General features: G+C 40.5%; 1 protein-coding gene across 3 annotated transcripts in view; it reads left to right on the top strand.

Annotated features, from left to right (window-relative positions):
* The window catches only part of LOC124794914 (DENN domain-containing protein 1A-like), a 313,331-nt gene that overhangs the window by 231,883 nt on the left and 66,919 nt on the right, over positions 1-14,529 (top strand). For all 3 annotated transcript variants that reach the window (XR_007016626.1, XM_047258616.1, XM_047258615.1), the window contains exon 11: positions 3,844-4,100. Coding sequence is in view for 2 of the 3 variants with exons in the window: in XM_047258616.1 (XP_047114572.1) it covers positions 3,844-4,100 (257 nt within the window). In the remaining variant the exon portion in view is untranslated. The remainder of the gene's footprint in view (positions 1-3,843; positions 4,101-14,529) is intronic.

The raw sequence follows: 14,529 nt of genomic DNA, 5'->3' as shown, positions 1-14,529 counted from the left end.
AGTGAATACACCACATCTCTGAAATTGGAACCCTTGCACCCCGACACATTGGAGAGCATCCCAGATACCACTTCAATAATTGGTCCTCCTCTAACCACGGGCACCACTATCCATCGACACCCATCTTCCTCACAGTTAACCCCCTCATTACACTTCATAGGGGCCAGACCCTGACTATCTGACCTTTCCAGTTTACCACAGCCTCCAAACCACCCTCCCAACAATCAACAAAGCCCAAAACCCATGCAAACCCAAAGCACTGTTGTTAACATTTCCACCGAAAACATCAGTCACACAGAAGTTTGTCCTAGCCAAAGGCCTCACCTTCAGCTCCACACCTAAGTTAACAATGTTGGGCCTACCAAAGACCTACTCACTTTCTCCTGCTGGCTACAATGGAAACACTTCTTTGCCACCATTTCCTCCAACCAATACAAACCTCATCCCAACACTGAATCTTGCCTCACCCAGTTCATACAACCATACAACTGTGACCCCCCCTCCCACCTTCTTTCTGCCTAACCACCACATGGTTGCCTCATTGTCCTTCCCCAGGTCCCTCCCTAAGAACATGAACCTTTCAGCAGGAGAAAGGACAGCCATACACAACCCTAAAACAGATCTTCAGCTAATCACCCTCCCTGCAGACAAAGTGTCCACCATGCTCATAATCATTCACAGTGGGTACCTGTCGGGAGACCTCCACCAGCTGTTTGACTCCACCACCTGCAAGCTCTGCTATAGTTATCCCGTCCCAGAAGTCCAACATAATCATCAGTCCTAGGCCCTTCCCAGATCCACAACAACCACCACTCTCTACTGAAATCCATAAGCTCTTCACAGACCCTCTCCTCTGAGTCCATCTCCCTTCTCCCCCTAATGACACCCCATACATCCTCCTCCTACATACTTTCTGAAATCCACAATCACCATTGTGCTGCCACTGAAAGAATTTCAGCTCTTTTTGGCCAGTACCTCCAACTAATTACTCGAAACCTGACCTCCCACATCAAATATACTAACAACTTCCTTCACGACTCTCCACCATCCCCAGCTCTCTACGACCTGGATCCCTACTCATCACTGTTGATGCCATCTCCCTATACATCAACATTCCTCATGCCAATGGCATTGCCACTATTGAACACTAACTTCAGACACCAAACCCACCACCACATTCCTTATCCACCTTACCTGCTATGTTCTGATTCACAACTACTTTTCCTTTGAATGGAAGGTATATGAACAAATCTGTGGCATGACCCCACTTGCATTGCACCTTTCTATGCAAACATGTTTATGGACTGTCTTGAGGAAACCACCTCAGTCTTCCAAAACTCCCAACCCCGAGTCTGATTCAGGTTCATTGATAATATCTTCGTGAATTGCACTCAGGAGCAAGACAGCCTATTCTCATTTTTTCACAATGTCAACATCTTCTCTGCCATCCATTTTAACTGGTTCTCCTCAATCCGTCATGCCACCTCCCTGGATGTTTACCTCCACCTCTCTGATGCCTCTGTCCACTCTTCTGTCTACATTAAACCCACTAACCACCAACATTACATAGATTTCAGCACCTGTCATCACTTCCACACCAAAAAAAATCCCTCCCATGCAGCCTAGCCACCTGTGGATGTGGTGTCTGCAGTGACAAGAACTCCCTTGCGCCATATGATGAAGGTATCACATATACATTCAAAGACAGGCACTCCTCCCTAAACCTAGTCCAAAAACATATCTCTCCTCAAGTGGTGTTCCATCACCCACCCAACCTCCACAACATTCTAGTCCATCCAAATACCACTCCCACCCCCAACCTTTGCCACAGGGATCATATCCCTGTTGTAGTCCAAGGTGCAACACCTGCCCAAGCCACCCATCCAGCACTTCCTATTGGAATTTGGTAACAAGTTTATTCCTATGAGTCAGGGCCACCTCTGAAGGCAACCTTGTCATATATCAACTCTGCTGCAAACACAGCACCGCTTTTCGTTTCATTATGACTACCAACCAGCTGTCCACCTGAATGAATGGCCACCGCCAATCTGTTGTTAAGAACAAAATTGGCCACCTGCTGGCACATCATGCAGCTGAGCATGTCATGCTCAAATTCAGTGACTGCTTCACCACCCGGGCTATACAGATCTTTCCCTCCACCACCAGCTTCTTTGAGCTATATTGATGGGAATTATCCTTGGAACACATCCTTTGCTCCTGTAATCATCCTGGTCTCAATCTTTCATAACCCACTGTCCTCACCAAAAAGTCCCCCCTCCCCCCCATCATCATGTCAGCCTCTCTCCAGTTCACATCCCCACATCACTTTGTGTGCCCCCACTCCACACCAGCCCAACAATTGTGCATCACATGCCTAGCATCTGTAATTGCCACTTTCCCTTTAGCATTCCTAGCAAGCAAAGTGGCTGCCTCCCCCTGAACCTCTAGCCACCCATCCCCAATCCGTCTCCTTGCTGCCTCTACCTACACCACTCTGACACAACCTTAATCATAACCTAGTCCACCTGCCAAAATGTAGCCTTGGCATTATTCATGGAGCCAGCACCATGTGTGCATGTGTGGGTGGGTGTGCACGTGCATTGTCTGCTTGCCAGCCAACAACTCAACACTTTTGGTTTTCAGTGAGTAGTCTTGTGTAAACTATGTACTGTCTCGTCCCATGCTATGTATGGTCACACAGAACCTGACGTAACACTAATCGGAAAGTCATTGATGTACATCAGGAAAAGCATTGATCCTAAATATGCCATTTCAAAGAACTCTGTGTTAATGATTTTGATTCTGGTAAAATTTTCACTAAAAGTGTTGCCACATTTGAAGGTTGTCATCTTTACTCTTTTTACACTATCTGTCAGGTGTGATCAGAGCCTGTCATTAGCTTCATCTCTTATTCCTAACAATTATAGCTTATTTAGTAGAATCTTATGGTCAAGAGTATCAATAGCCTTAAACAAATCTAAGAATATACCTGTGACACACTGATCCTTGTCAAGAATGTCTAGTGCCTCTTCAGGACATAAACTGCGATTTACTTAGTAGGATGTGTGTATTCAATTTATTTGATAATCTGTCATTCATAGTGGATTCCATTATTTTTGATAATGTTGACAGCAAGGCAATGAACTAGAGAATAACTTAAGTAAATCAGCCAGCAAAGATTGCCTGTTGCTGAAGATGCATGCAGACATCTCGGATGACTATTTGGCAGAAGTCTAAGCAGATTAGTGATGAACTACCTACATTAGACAATCGTCCTGTGTGTGCAGCCATTTCTAGTTGTTCCTTCTGCCTTTTACTGTACCTTTCATGACTACAGCTTAAGTAAAATTTGTGGCATTTTTGAGAATTTTCCATCAGTAGTCAGTGCTATTACTGGCCATTCAGATAGCTTACTCTTTATCATGTTGGACAACAAAACACTTCTAGGGTTGTACCTCAGGTGAAGCAGAGGGCTATGCTTTAATTATTCACTAGATGGTTCTGATATCCTACAGGATCTGGTGTTCCTAGTATCAGCTTACATTAAAGCATTTGGTGTGGGATAAGGAAACAGAAGTAGTTGTGACTCTCTGCAGATCTGGAAAGTTGTGGGAGTGTATTGGTAGCAATGGAGTGTTGATCCCACTGGTGGATGTGGAATTTATGGCTGCCTTGCAGAAGACAGACATCACAATTTCAACATAGAGTGTATGTGAAAATAATTGCTCTTTTTTTTTCAGAACATGTGCAATTTTGCCCTTTAAGTGATATTTAACTGTTGTTCCTTGTAACAGTATGTTAAGTGCAAAACCTTAATGCAGTGTGCAACTATATTGTCACTAGGTAAGGGAACGAGGGAAAGAAGTTCGTACAGCATACAAGGGAATACGGTCAAAATGGCGAGATAGTCAGCCTCGTGACAGTTCCAGCAGTCATGAAGGAGTTGAGTGTACAGAAGAAAGTAATGGTAAACCCCGTTCAGCACCAACATCACCAATTAACAAAAGACGCCAGACAGTGCCAGGTTCCAAAGTTAAAGCCACTGTGTCCTATAGAAGAGAAAGTAACTTGCAGAGGAAAAGGCCTCCAAGTGGAAACAGGTAAAAAGAATTGCATTTGCACTTTTTACTGTGTTTCTGCAGAAATGTTCATTAAATTGTGTAGATCAAATATTTTTCACTAAATTGTCAATAATGCTAATTATCTTCTTCTTCTGCAGTACTGTAGATCAGCATGTGATGTTAACCTTTTAACTGTCATTTTTTCCATAATTTATCATACTTTTTAAGTCCTCTGATCAGTTCAGAATGTAATAAAATAAGTGTAAAAAACATTGTAATTAAAAATATGCATATTTTCATCAGTATCCAAATGGGGATCATAGTGAGTACTGTTTATTGTTACTTTTTTTTTGAAGTGCCAGAGAGTGAAACCATCAATGTGCAGACCATCATTACGCATGCAGTGTTGCTTAATAGCATTTTACTTGCAAACTAAACATTTTTTTTGCTTTCTTGTGGCTGTACATTCCATCAAGTGCGTGGTTGTGGAAGTTCTGATGAGTGGGGCAGCTATTCATTATGTTGCTGGAACTCCCATTGTTGCCAGTGTTCTCATCAGGTAAAAATTTGTAAAGTTCTCAATGTAAATTTTGTGAACAAATTGTGGTATGTTGTGCTGGTAGCTAAACCTGAGGGAGACACCACATACATCCAGGCTATGTCTATGTTGTTTTATTCATGAATATTGCGTAGTTTGTGACACCAGTTTTGTGCGTGAATGTAGGGGACTTCTGTTATTTACCCTTACGGAGATTTAAAGGACATAATGTATTGAAAGATCAACAATTTGTCACCTGATGATGTGACTATAATGTCATGAAAAGTTGTGGTTAATAAATCAATTTGAAGCAGCTGTTTTGGCTTTCATAATTTGAAAATATTTTGAAGGTTTGGGTTTTTCAGCTGGGAAATCATCTTCGGTACTGCTGAAGTGTCAAGTGACATAACTGAAACTATCATGGGCAAATCTTCCAGGTGAGAGACCCCATCTGACACTCAGTTGTAAATCTGACAGGAAGTTTCAAATCAAGACACCACCCTACACAGCAGAGTGAAAATACATTCTGCGAACAATCCCACAGGCCTTAGCTAAACTACTTATCTGCAATATTCTTTCTTTCTGGACTGCTAGTCCTACGAGGCATGCAGGACAACTTTTGTCAAGTTTGGAAGTTAGGAGAGAGATACTGGCAGAAGTAAACCTGTGTTGTGCTTGGATAGTTCATTTGGTAGCTCACTTGACTATCAAAGGCAAAGGTCCCAGTTTTGAGATCCAGTCTAGCCAGGATGTTTTGAATTTTGATGAGTTTATCCTTTTGTTCAGATGGGTTGCTGATAAGGAGTTTACTATCACTGAGATGAAAATAAAGCTTTGTGTTCTAAATATACCTTACATCCCATACATTTGTTCATATATTATATCTAGATCCTTATCTTCACTTTAGTATAGTTGATCCTATGGGAGTGTGTGACATTTTGTGTAAGCCAATATTCCTATGAACTTTATTATGCATTTTTTGACAGCTGTGATTGTTCTTCTGCCAGGCATTTTGAACCATTTCTTGAGTTTGTGACTCAACATTGCTCCATCAAAAAATTTCTCAAAGCATTCAACGGGTGTATTGTCTTTTATAGTTGCTATCAAATTGATTTTTCTCTGGTAAGTTATTTCAGAGTCAATTTAGCTAGCACAATAGGTAGTACCTTTCTTTATGCATTCTGAATTGATACTAGTCTTTACTTTCTTAGCTTTATAATTTTTATAGATTGTTTATATGCATTTCAATCATGATTTCGGCTAGTGTGCAACTCTAGCAGTACGCCAGTTGGAAACACATCTTCCTGTAACTTTTAATCAGTCTCCTCCTCCATTTACGGGATTTGAAGGTAGTTCTAGGACTCCATCAGGTTCACTCACATCAAAATCATCATCAGAATTCAGGAAGTTAGGATTACTGATGATTTCTTCAGTTTCACTAATATTGAAACTGCTGTCATTGCAGCCTGAAAAGGAAATAAGGAGAAAGGACTTCCACTGATGCAACTGGTAATGAACTCCAACTGGGGATTGGGGGTGGAGGTGCACTAAAGACAAGATTAAAAATGATTAAATGTATTACAAAGAAAATAGAAAACAAAACAATAAAGAATGCAGTAAATTAAGTATAGGCTATACATTTATATGACCAATTTTTGAAAATAAATATATGTTCGTAGGCTTAAGAAAACACATTTTTCCACACAAGTTAGTCACTGCATCTCACATGTCTAACAAACACTTAAAGTAGCTGCCTCATAAGCTTGAAAAAGTTTTGTCAACTATGTAAACTGGTTATCATTATTCACCATCTATTGATGGTAAAACAATGACTGCAAGAAACAAAATACCCACCTAGGGGTAATGGTATGTGATAAGTAAATCACTTAAGGGATATATCACATTAGTGATGCATTGTGTAGTGAAAATAATACTGTGACTGTCACTAGCTTTTAAGTAAGTTTGAGGACATCACACTTCTGTTGTAGAATGCATGTTCAATAAGTGGCTACAGTCAACTCACCATGTTAAAGTATCTTTTGATAGCCAAGTCCTATATGGAAATTGGTTGACCTTCTGTATACAGTTAAAAATCATTATGAAAAGGAAAGTTGCTACTCTCCATATAGAGGAGATGCTTAGTCGCAGATAGTCACAACAAAAAGACTGTCACAAGTAAAGCTTTCGGCCAGTGAGGCCTTCATATAAAATAGATCTCTCTCTCTCTCTCTCTCTCTCTCTCACACACACACACACACACACACACACACACACCTACCTGCCTCTCTCTCTCTCTCTCTCTCTCTCTCTCTCTCAGTGTGTGTGTGTGTGTGTGTGTGTGTGTGTGTGTGTGTGTGTGTTGTCTATTTTTGATGAATGCCTGACTGGCCGAAAGCTTTATTTGTGACAGTCTTTTTGTTCTGCCTATCTGAGACTCGGCATCTCCGCCTATGGCGAGTAGCAACTTGTCTTTTCATAATATTGTTCCTTATACAGTTAGTTACATTACTGATTGTGTATCACCTTTGATGGGATTTTTACAGTCAGTGTGAACCATGACAACTCTACATTTTTATGGGTTTCTTAGAGAAGTCCTTCCTGTATTTATTACAGTTCTGATGAGGCTGTGAATGGTTGAAATCATTTGCACACTATGAACCATCTTCTGATTTTATTGTATTTGAAGTTATTCTAATTATCATAGACATCAACATCAATGTAAACATTTTTGTTTGATGTAACCTTAAAACAGAATGTTATTGTGGTGTCCATCTGCATCAGCACCTGCACGTGTGTTTAGATGTTCCCATAATGTCTCACAAATGACAAGTAACATATGTCAGTGAATGTTGGACCTTCTAGTGCAATGTTACATGCAGTTAGAATTGTTGCTGTCCCATCCACATGAAATATCTTCTCCCCTAGAGTCTATATTAATAGTAAACAATTTTTTATGGGGCTGGTTCATTACAGCAATACATAGCCAATATCATCATACCTTCATTCCTTGTCATAACTTACTGCACTCTCTAAAAAACAAAGGCATGTACTTCTTGTTTGCATCTGTTTCTCACCTGGAGTGTCGCAAGACAATTATATGCCAAGTTTTGGCTTTTGTGAAGTCAGATGCTTGAAATGAGATCCACTGTACCAGCCCTACTTTTTCTCACACTGTCCTGATTGGTTTCTTTTTCTCTCCCAACCACAAAAACAGAGTGATCAGATCCTATGCTTCTTTTGAAACTTTCTCTTTGGTATGTCACCAATAATGTTAGGACTGCCCTTACTGCCAAACTTGGCACATGTTAGCAACACATGGGCTAGCCAAGACACACTTCACCGCAATGAGAGTTGTATTCAAATGAGCCATATCATATATCATTATCGATTTCCCACTGGCCAACTTAAAATTGGAACTGTTATTTTAAGTGTCTTTAAGAGTCTGAAAGAAATGTTAAAGTTTTGTTCTGTTAAATGATTTAATCAAGTTCATTGATGTACCACCACTTAGGTTGTTCACTAAAATGAATCTGTGATGTTACTGAATAACTGTACTGAAACAAACATTACTGAAGTATTGAGAAAAAAATTATTATTGTGCACTGGATATAATGTGCAAGTTACTTAATAGCAAAATTTTGGAAAAATTCAGTAAATCTGAACACACATTGTTATTTTAACAACTCCATCTGTGGCCTCATTCTCCTATGTAGACCCTTTTTATTGCTGTTATTAAATTACTATGGAATTCTCATAAATAAGATACTTGCAGCAAGTTACTTTGGGTAGTACATGTCAATAAATAAATAAACGAGTAAATCACTCTGCAGAGAACTTCTGTTTCAGAGATGTCTTGCTTCTCTTTCATATACTGTAAAATTACAGATTTTAAGAGACCTGACATAGACACTTACGGGGAGGTTCAATCTTTTTTAAATTGCATTTATTGGATCCATGAAAGTGTTTAGAATCCACCCCTAAAATGGTTTTAGCAAATACGGAATGGAAATGTTTGTTATTCGCGGTTGAACAAAACAATGCACCTGCCTGAAATCGGCCTTTCTCACGCACCAGGTTTTTTCGGGAATTTCGACTTTGTAGCTGCAAAAATTGTTCTGTGTGCTTGTCCATGACTAAAACTGACTCAAGCGCTTGCTAGATGGTGCTGCATGTCTGCTTCATTTACCGACCGTCGGTAAATATTGTGATATAGATACCTACGTAAGATTTGCTTCCCGGCGGGTTAATTAAGCCCACGTGTGACAAGTGCGACGAAAATGCCGCGAAGACCCAGGAGAGACAGTTGCTCGATTGAGAGGCCGAGGAAATTCAAAGGGAGCCAGCACACAGCTGAGCACGAGATTTCAACAAAAAAGCTGAAATTCACTGAATACGATGACATCAAGTTTGATCCTGGATTTTCCTACATTATGCTGGATATTTTGGCAGTCTTCAGCTTTTTATCAACAATATTAAAGTGCAAGACCTGCAACGGTGACGTCAAATTCATCCGAACCATTGAACAAGGCCTTGGTTTCAAGCTGACTATACGATGCAAGTGTCCTGTACGTCATGTCAAATCATCTCCGACAGTGAACCAGTCGTATGAAATTAATCGTTGCCTTAAGTTCATTATGCATCTGTTAGGACAAGGTATACGCAGCGTGAACTTAGTTTGTGGGCTCATGGATGTGTCAGTTGGCTTCTCTACTACTCCGTAATAAAATTGCTTGGAAAATGTGTATGTTGCTGCGAAGGCTGTACAGGGCTATTACAAATGGTTGAAGCGATTTCATAAATTCACTGTAGCTCCATTCATTGACATATGGTCACGACACACTACAGATATGTAGAAAAACTCATAAAGTTTCGTTCGGCTGAAGCCGCACTTCAGGTTTCTGCCGCCAGAGCGCTCGAGAGCACAGTGAGACAAAATGGCGACAGGAGCCGAGAAATCGTATGTTGTGCTTGAAATGCACTCACATCAGTCAGTCATAACAGTGCAACGGCACTTCAGGACGTAGTTCAACAAAGATCCACCAACTGCTAACTCCATTCGGCGATGGTATGCGCAGTTTAAAGCTTCTGGCTGCCTCTGTAAGGGGAAATCAATGGGTTGGCCTGCAGTGAGCGAAGAAACGGTTGAACGCGTGCGGGCAAGTTTCACGCGTAGCCCGCAGAAGTCGACGAATAAAGCAAGCAGGGAGCTAAATGTACCACAGCCGACGGTTTGGAAAATCTTACGGAAAAGGCTGAAGCAGAAGCCTTACCATTTACAATTGCTACAAGCCCTGACACCCGATGACAAAGTCAAACGCTTTGAATTTTCGACGCGGTTGCAACAGCTCATGCAAGAGGATGCGTTCAGTGCGAAACTTGTTTTCAGTGATGAAGCAACATTTTTTCTTAATGGTGAAGTGAACAGACACAATGTGCGAATCTGGGCGGTAGAGAATCCTCACGCATTCATGCAGCAAATTCGCAATTCACCAAAAGTTAACGTGTTTTGTGCAATCTCACGGTTTAAAGTTCATGGCCCCTTTTTCTTCTGCGAGAAAAACGTTACAGGACACGTGTATCTGGACATGCTGGAAAATTGGCTCATGCCACAACTGGAGACTGACAGCGCCGACTTCATCTTTCAACAGGATGGTGCTCCACCGCACTTCCATCATGATGTTCGGCATTTCTTAAACAGGAGATTGGAAAACCGATGGATCGGTCGTGGTGGAGATCATTATCAGCAATTCATGTCATGGCCTCCACGCTCTCCCGACTTAACCCCATGCGATTTCTTTCTGTGGGGTTATGCGAAAGATTCAGTGTTTAAACCACCTCTACCAAGAAATGTGCCAGAACTGCGAGCTCGCATCAACGATGCTTTCGAACTCATTGATGGGGACATGCTGCGCCGAGTGTGGGAGGAACTTGATTATCGGCTTGATGTCTGCCGAATCACTAAAGGGGCACATATCGAACATTTGTGAATGCCTAAAAAAACTTTTTGAGTTTTTGTATGTGTGTGCAAAGCATTGTGAAAATATCTCAGATAATAAAGTTATTGTAGAGCTGTGAAATCGCCTCAATCATTTGTAATAACCCTGTATTTGAGGTCGCTTGGACGAGAGCAATATCTGAAGAAGTTGAACTAAATGGACAGACGGGTCAGGAACGAATGCATTCATCAGTCTCAGGCGATGGATCATGGAAGAAGCGTAGCTTTTCGTCATTGTTCCGAATAACTTCGCTAATCGGCAAATATTTTAAGAAAGTATTAGATTGTCAAGTAAAGTCACAATTCTGTCAGAGTTGCTGTGATAACAGCATCACTAGATCCCGTGGAGTATGAAAAATGGTACGAGTCTCATGCAGAACAATGCAGCACGAATCATTCCGGAAGTGCAGCAAAATGGAGGTCAATGCTGTGAAGCAGATGTTATGGCGTTCAGAAGAGTTATTCGGCGTGAAGTACAAGTATTATTTTGGGGACGGTGATACAAAAACTTTCAAAGGCCTCGTTGATTTGAACCTGTACCCAGATGTGATCATAGAGAAGAAAGAATGTATAGGACATGTAGAGAAAAAATGGGCATACGGCTTAGAAATGCGAAGAAACAAAACAAAGGCATCGGAGGAAAAGGACAAGGGAAGCTTACTGATAAAGTGATGAAGGAGCTTACAACGTACTACAGCTTGGCAATCCGACGGCATTCCAATTCGGTAGAAGAGATGAAGAAGGCAATTTGGGCAATGTATTTGCAAAGTATTCGATGGATGACAACCCCCAACACCAAAATTGTCCGGCTGGGGAAACTGGTGCAAGTGGCGCATTGTAGAGGCTACCAGACAACTGGACGAATATCGACCAGCCGCTCTCCAAAGAAGTTCAAAAAGTGATTCATCTGATCTAGGAGGCCCTTTTGGAGGACGAGCTATTGTACAGGTGCTTGGGAGGAAAGACACAAAATTCAAATGAAAGTTTGAATGTGTGTATTTGGAAGTTAAACCCCAAGCATTAGCATTCTGGTGCGAATACTGTGGAGATTGCGACTTTCCTGGCAGTGAGCAGCTTCAACGAAGGGTATTCAGCAATTCTGAAGACCATGACAACGATGGACGTCACCCTGGGACTCTATTCGACGCAGTTCAGACGACCACCGGATTCAATCGGCTGAAAACCGCTCGTCACCAGCCATACGAGCAGCTCTGGAGCAGTGCAGGATAGCCCAGATCTAGCAGAATGCCCTCTGTGAGGAAGAGGAAGGACTAGTTTATGGACCCGGAATAGCAGATTGAACGTAAGTTGCATAATATTGCATTTATATGTAGTCAAAACTTCAAACGCGTTTTTCTCAAAGTGACTTCTTTTTAACGCACGGTATGGTTACTTCAAATCTACTGAACCGAATGGCATGATTCTTGTTTCCAACGAAGCTAACTAAATTGACTAGGAGTTGTACCACTTTTATTCCGACCCATCAACTATAAATATTTTTACTCGGCCGACGAAGTCGAAAAATCGATGACAAAAACTCATTTTTTTTTTTTTTTCAAATGGCCGCCATTTTGTTTCCTATGGTCCAAATGACTTAAGTGAGGTACAACTCCTAAAGAATCTTATATAATTTGATTATGTCAACTCAATTTTGATTTCAGACGAGCCAGCTGACCTGCGACTTATTGCGCGTGGAGGTCTACATCGAAATTTTGTTTCATTCCGACGGCACTTCCGCCTTGGCTCTTCGACATTTCCGGTTGAAAAAATTCCAGTTTGTAGAGGAAATATCAATAAACATTTTGACAAAATTTGACATTGATATCTATAACACATCCCAAGAAAAAAATTCTCAAAGAACATGCTTTTTTTGGGGCAAAGATAGTAAACCTCCCCTTAAGGAGACACATGATCTGCAATAGTTAATTATAATTGACCAATCATCTTGAGATCTAAAAAAAATTGAAGTATTAATAAAAACTTAAGGCAGGATATTGTAGCCTGCTATCATAAAATACGTCGGTTATCACTGGTAATGTACTTTATGCAACCAGTTCCATTAGGAGCTGTGGCATATTATTTTTGTCTTTTAATATGTTGAGCAATCACCACTCTGATGATCTTTACAGACAACAATTTCCCTCTACTTTTTATAGATCTGAAATTGATTGTTCGAATCCTGGAATACAAATGATGTGGGGGGGTTACAGTAATGAAGAACTAGGGAAAGTCCCTTGTAAAAGGAAGCTGTATTGTCAATTTTTGCTTTGAACAGAAATATGAACTAAGCTTTAACAATTTTTAAATTGTTTAATATTTTTATGTGATAAATATAGTTCTGATAATTGCTCCCCCCCCCCCGCCCCCCCCCCGCCCCCCCCCCCCCCCCCACACACACACACACACACACACGCAGAAATTGAGATAGAGAGAGAGAGATGGTCTTACTAGCTCTTTCCCAGTACTGCTGAAAGAAAGACACACAAATGAATAACATTAAAAATTGCTTCTAGTTTGTTCTTCAGGTGCAGAAAAGAAGCAATGGTTATGTGTAGGCTACACAACATGCCTTCATATTCTCTGAACACTTATTTGTTGTTTTATTTGACATAAAAATAACATATGATGTTAGAAGGATTGAGATCTTATGAGAACTCCACAAGTGGGGATTCCATGATTGAGCCCCCAGTTTGAGATCGAACTTGAGATCAAAGTTATTGGTCTCAGATGACTGTGAAAACAGTTGTCATCCAGGTTATTGAAGATCAAAGTTGTAGCCAAAGGGGGGGGGGGTCCAGGGTGTCCACCTCCCCCCCCCCCCCCACCCCACCCACCCCCACCCCCAAAAAAAATCACCTAAATGAAATTACACTCGATGTAGTTTCCATGTAGTGAAATTGAAAGATATTTTGATTTTCAGTCACACAACAAAAAAGGGGTATGCACTATCGATAGCAAAGCAAAAGATAGATTTAAACTATCTATATATCCATTGTACTATTAGCTTATTCCCCATCCTTGATTTAACTAAGGCCAATTGTTGGTTTTGTGTTAGCTCCATTGCTGTTTTGTTAATCAGTTCAGTTTTTTGTTGAAGATGAATTTAATTAAGTGCTATGTTTATTGCATTTGTGCTGTGTGCTGTTGTGATAGTTTCTAATTATGGATAAGTTTGCAACTAGAAAGAAGAGGAGAAGAGATTTTGATTCATTCGTTAGCATTATGATAAGTTAAAAATATGTATGCACTACTATAATAACCTAATTACGTATCTACAGCAGTTTAATGTTAGCACAGGATTCGTTATTTGGAGGCTGATCGAACTTTGTGGTTGCAATATTTCAGTTCTTCACAAGGCAGTGGAGCAGTAAATGTAATTACAAACGACATTAAATTAAAATCACTGCATAAAAATACACTTGGATTCGACTGTGTTACTTGAAAATTGCATTGATCAACAAACGGCAATGGTTGCATGTCTTAAAAAAAAAATTGCTCAATGTTCTGTCAGTAATTGCACAAATGGCAAAATATTGCTGAATCTAGTCACCTAGGCAGCACTCAGTTATGAAAAGTGGTTGTGATACAGAACAATGGGGAGGGGTTTGTGGGGAACAGAAGGGGTATGGGATGATAGCATATTCTATAATTCATTTCTAAAAGATTTTTTCGGCTGACTGCTTGAATTCGTCTGAGCCGGCTGGGCCCTGCATCCCTCCCTCCACATTTCTATCTATCTATCTATCTATCTATCTATTTATGGTCTTGTAATACTGCAACAACGTAAGCCAGAAATTCCATGAATAGTTAAATCTCAAATTATGCATGCATTCATGTGCTGTCAAATGACTAAACATGCAATGTCAGAATTTGATCTTTTGTTTTGATGCATTTTACTTTATTTGAAAATAATATACAACAACCAGTTTTTCCAA

Source organism: Schistocerca piceifrons, chromosome 4, assembly GCF_021461385.2.
Source record: "Schistocerca piceifrons isolate TAMUIC-IGC-003096 chromosome 4, iqSchPice1.1, whole genome shotgun sequence".
Classification (NCBI taxonomy): Eukaryota; Metazoa; Arthropoda; class Insecta; order Orthoptera; family Acrididae; genus Schistocerca; species Schistocerca piceifrons.
The sequence above is the reverse complement of the archived record's forward strand: the minus strand, read 5'-3'. Positions and strand labels throughout refer to the sequence as shown.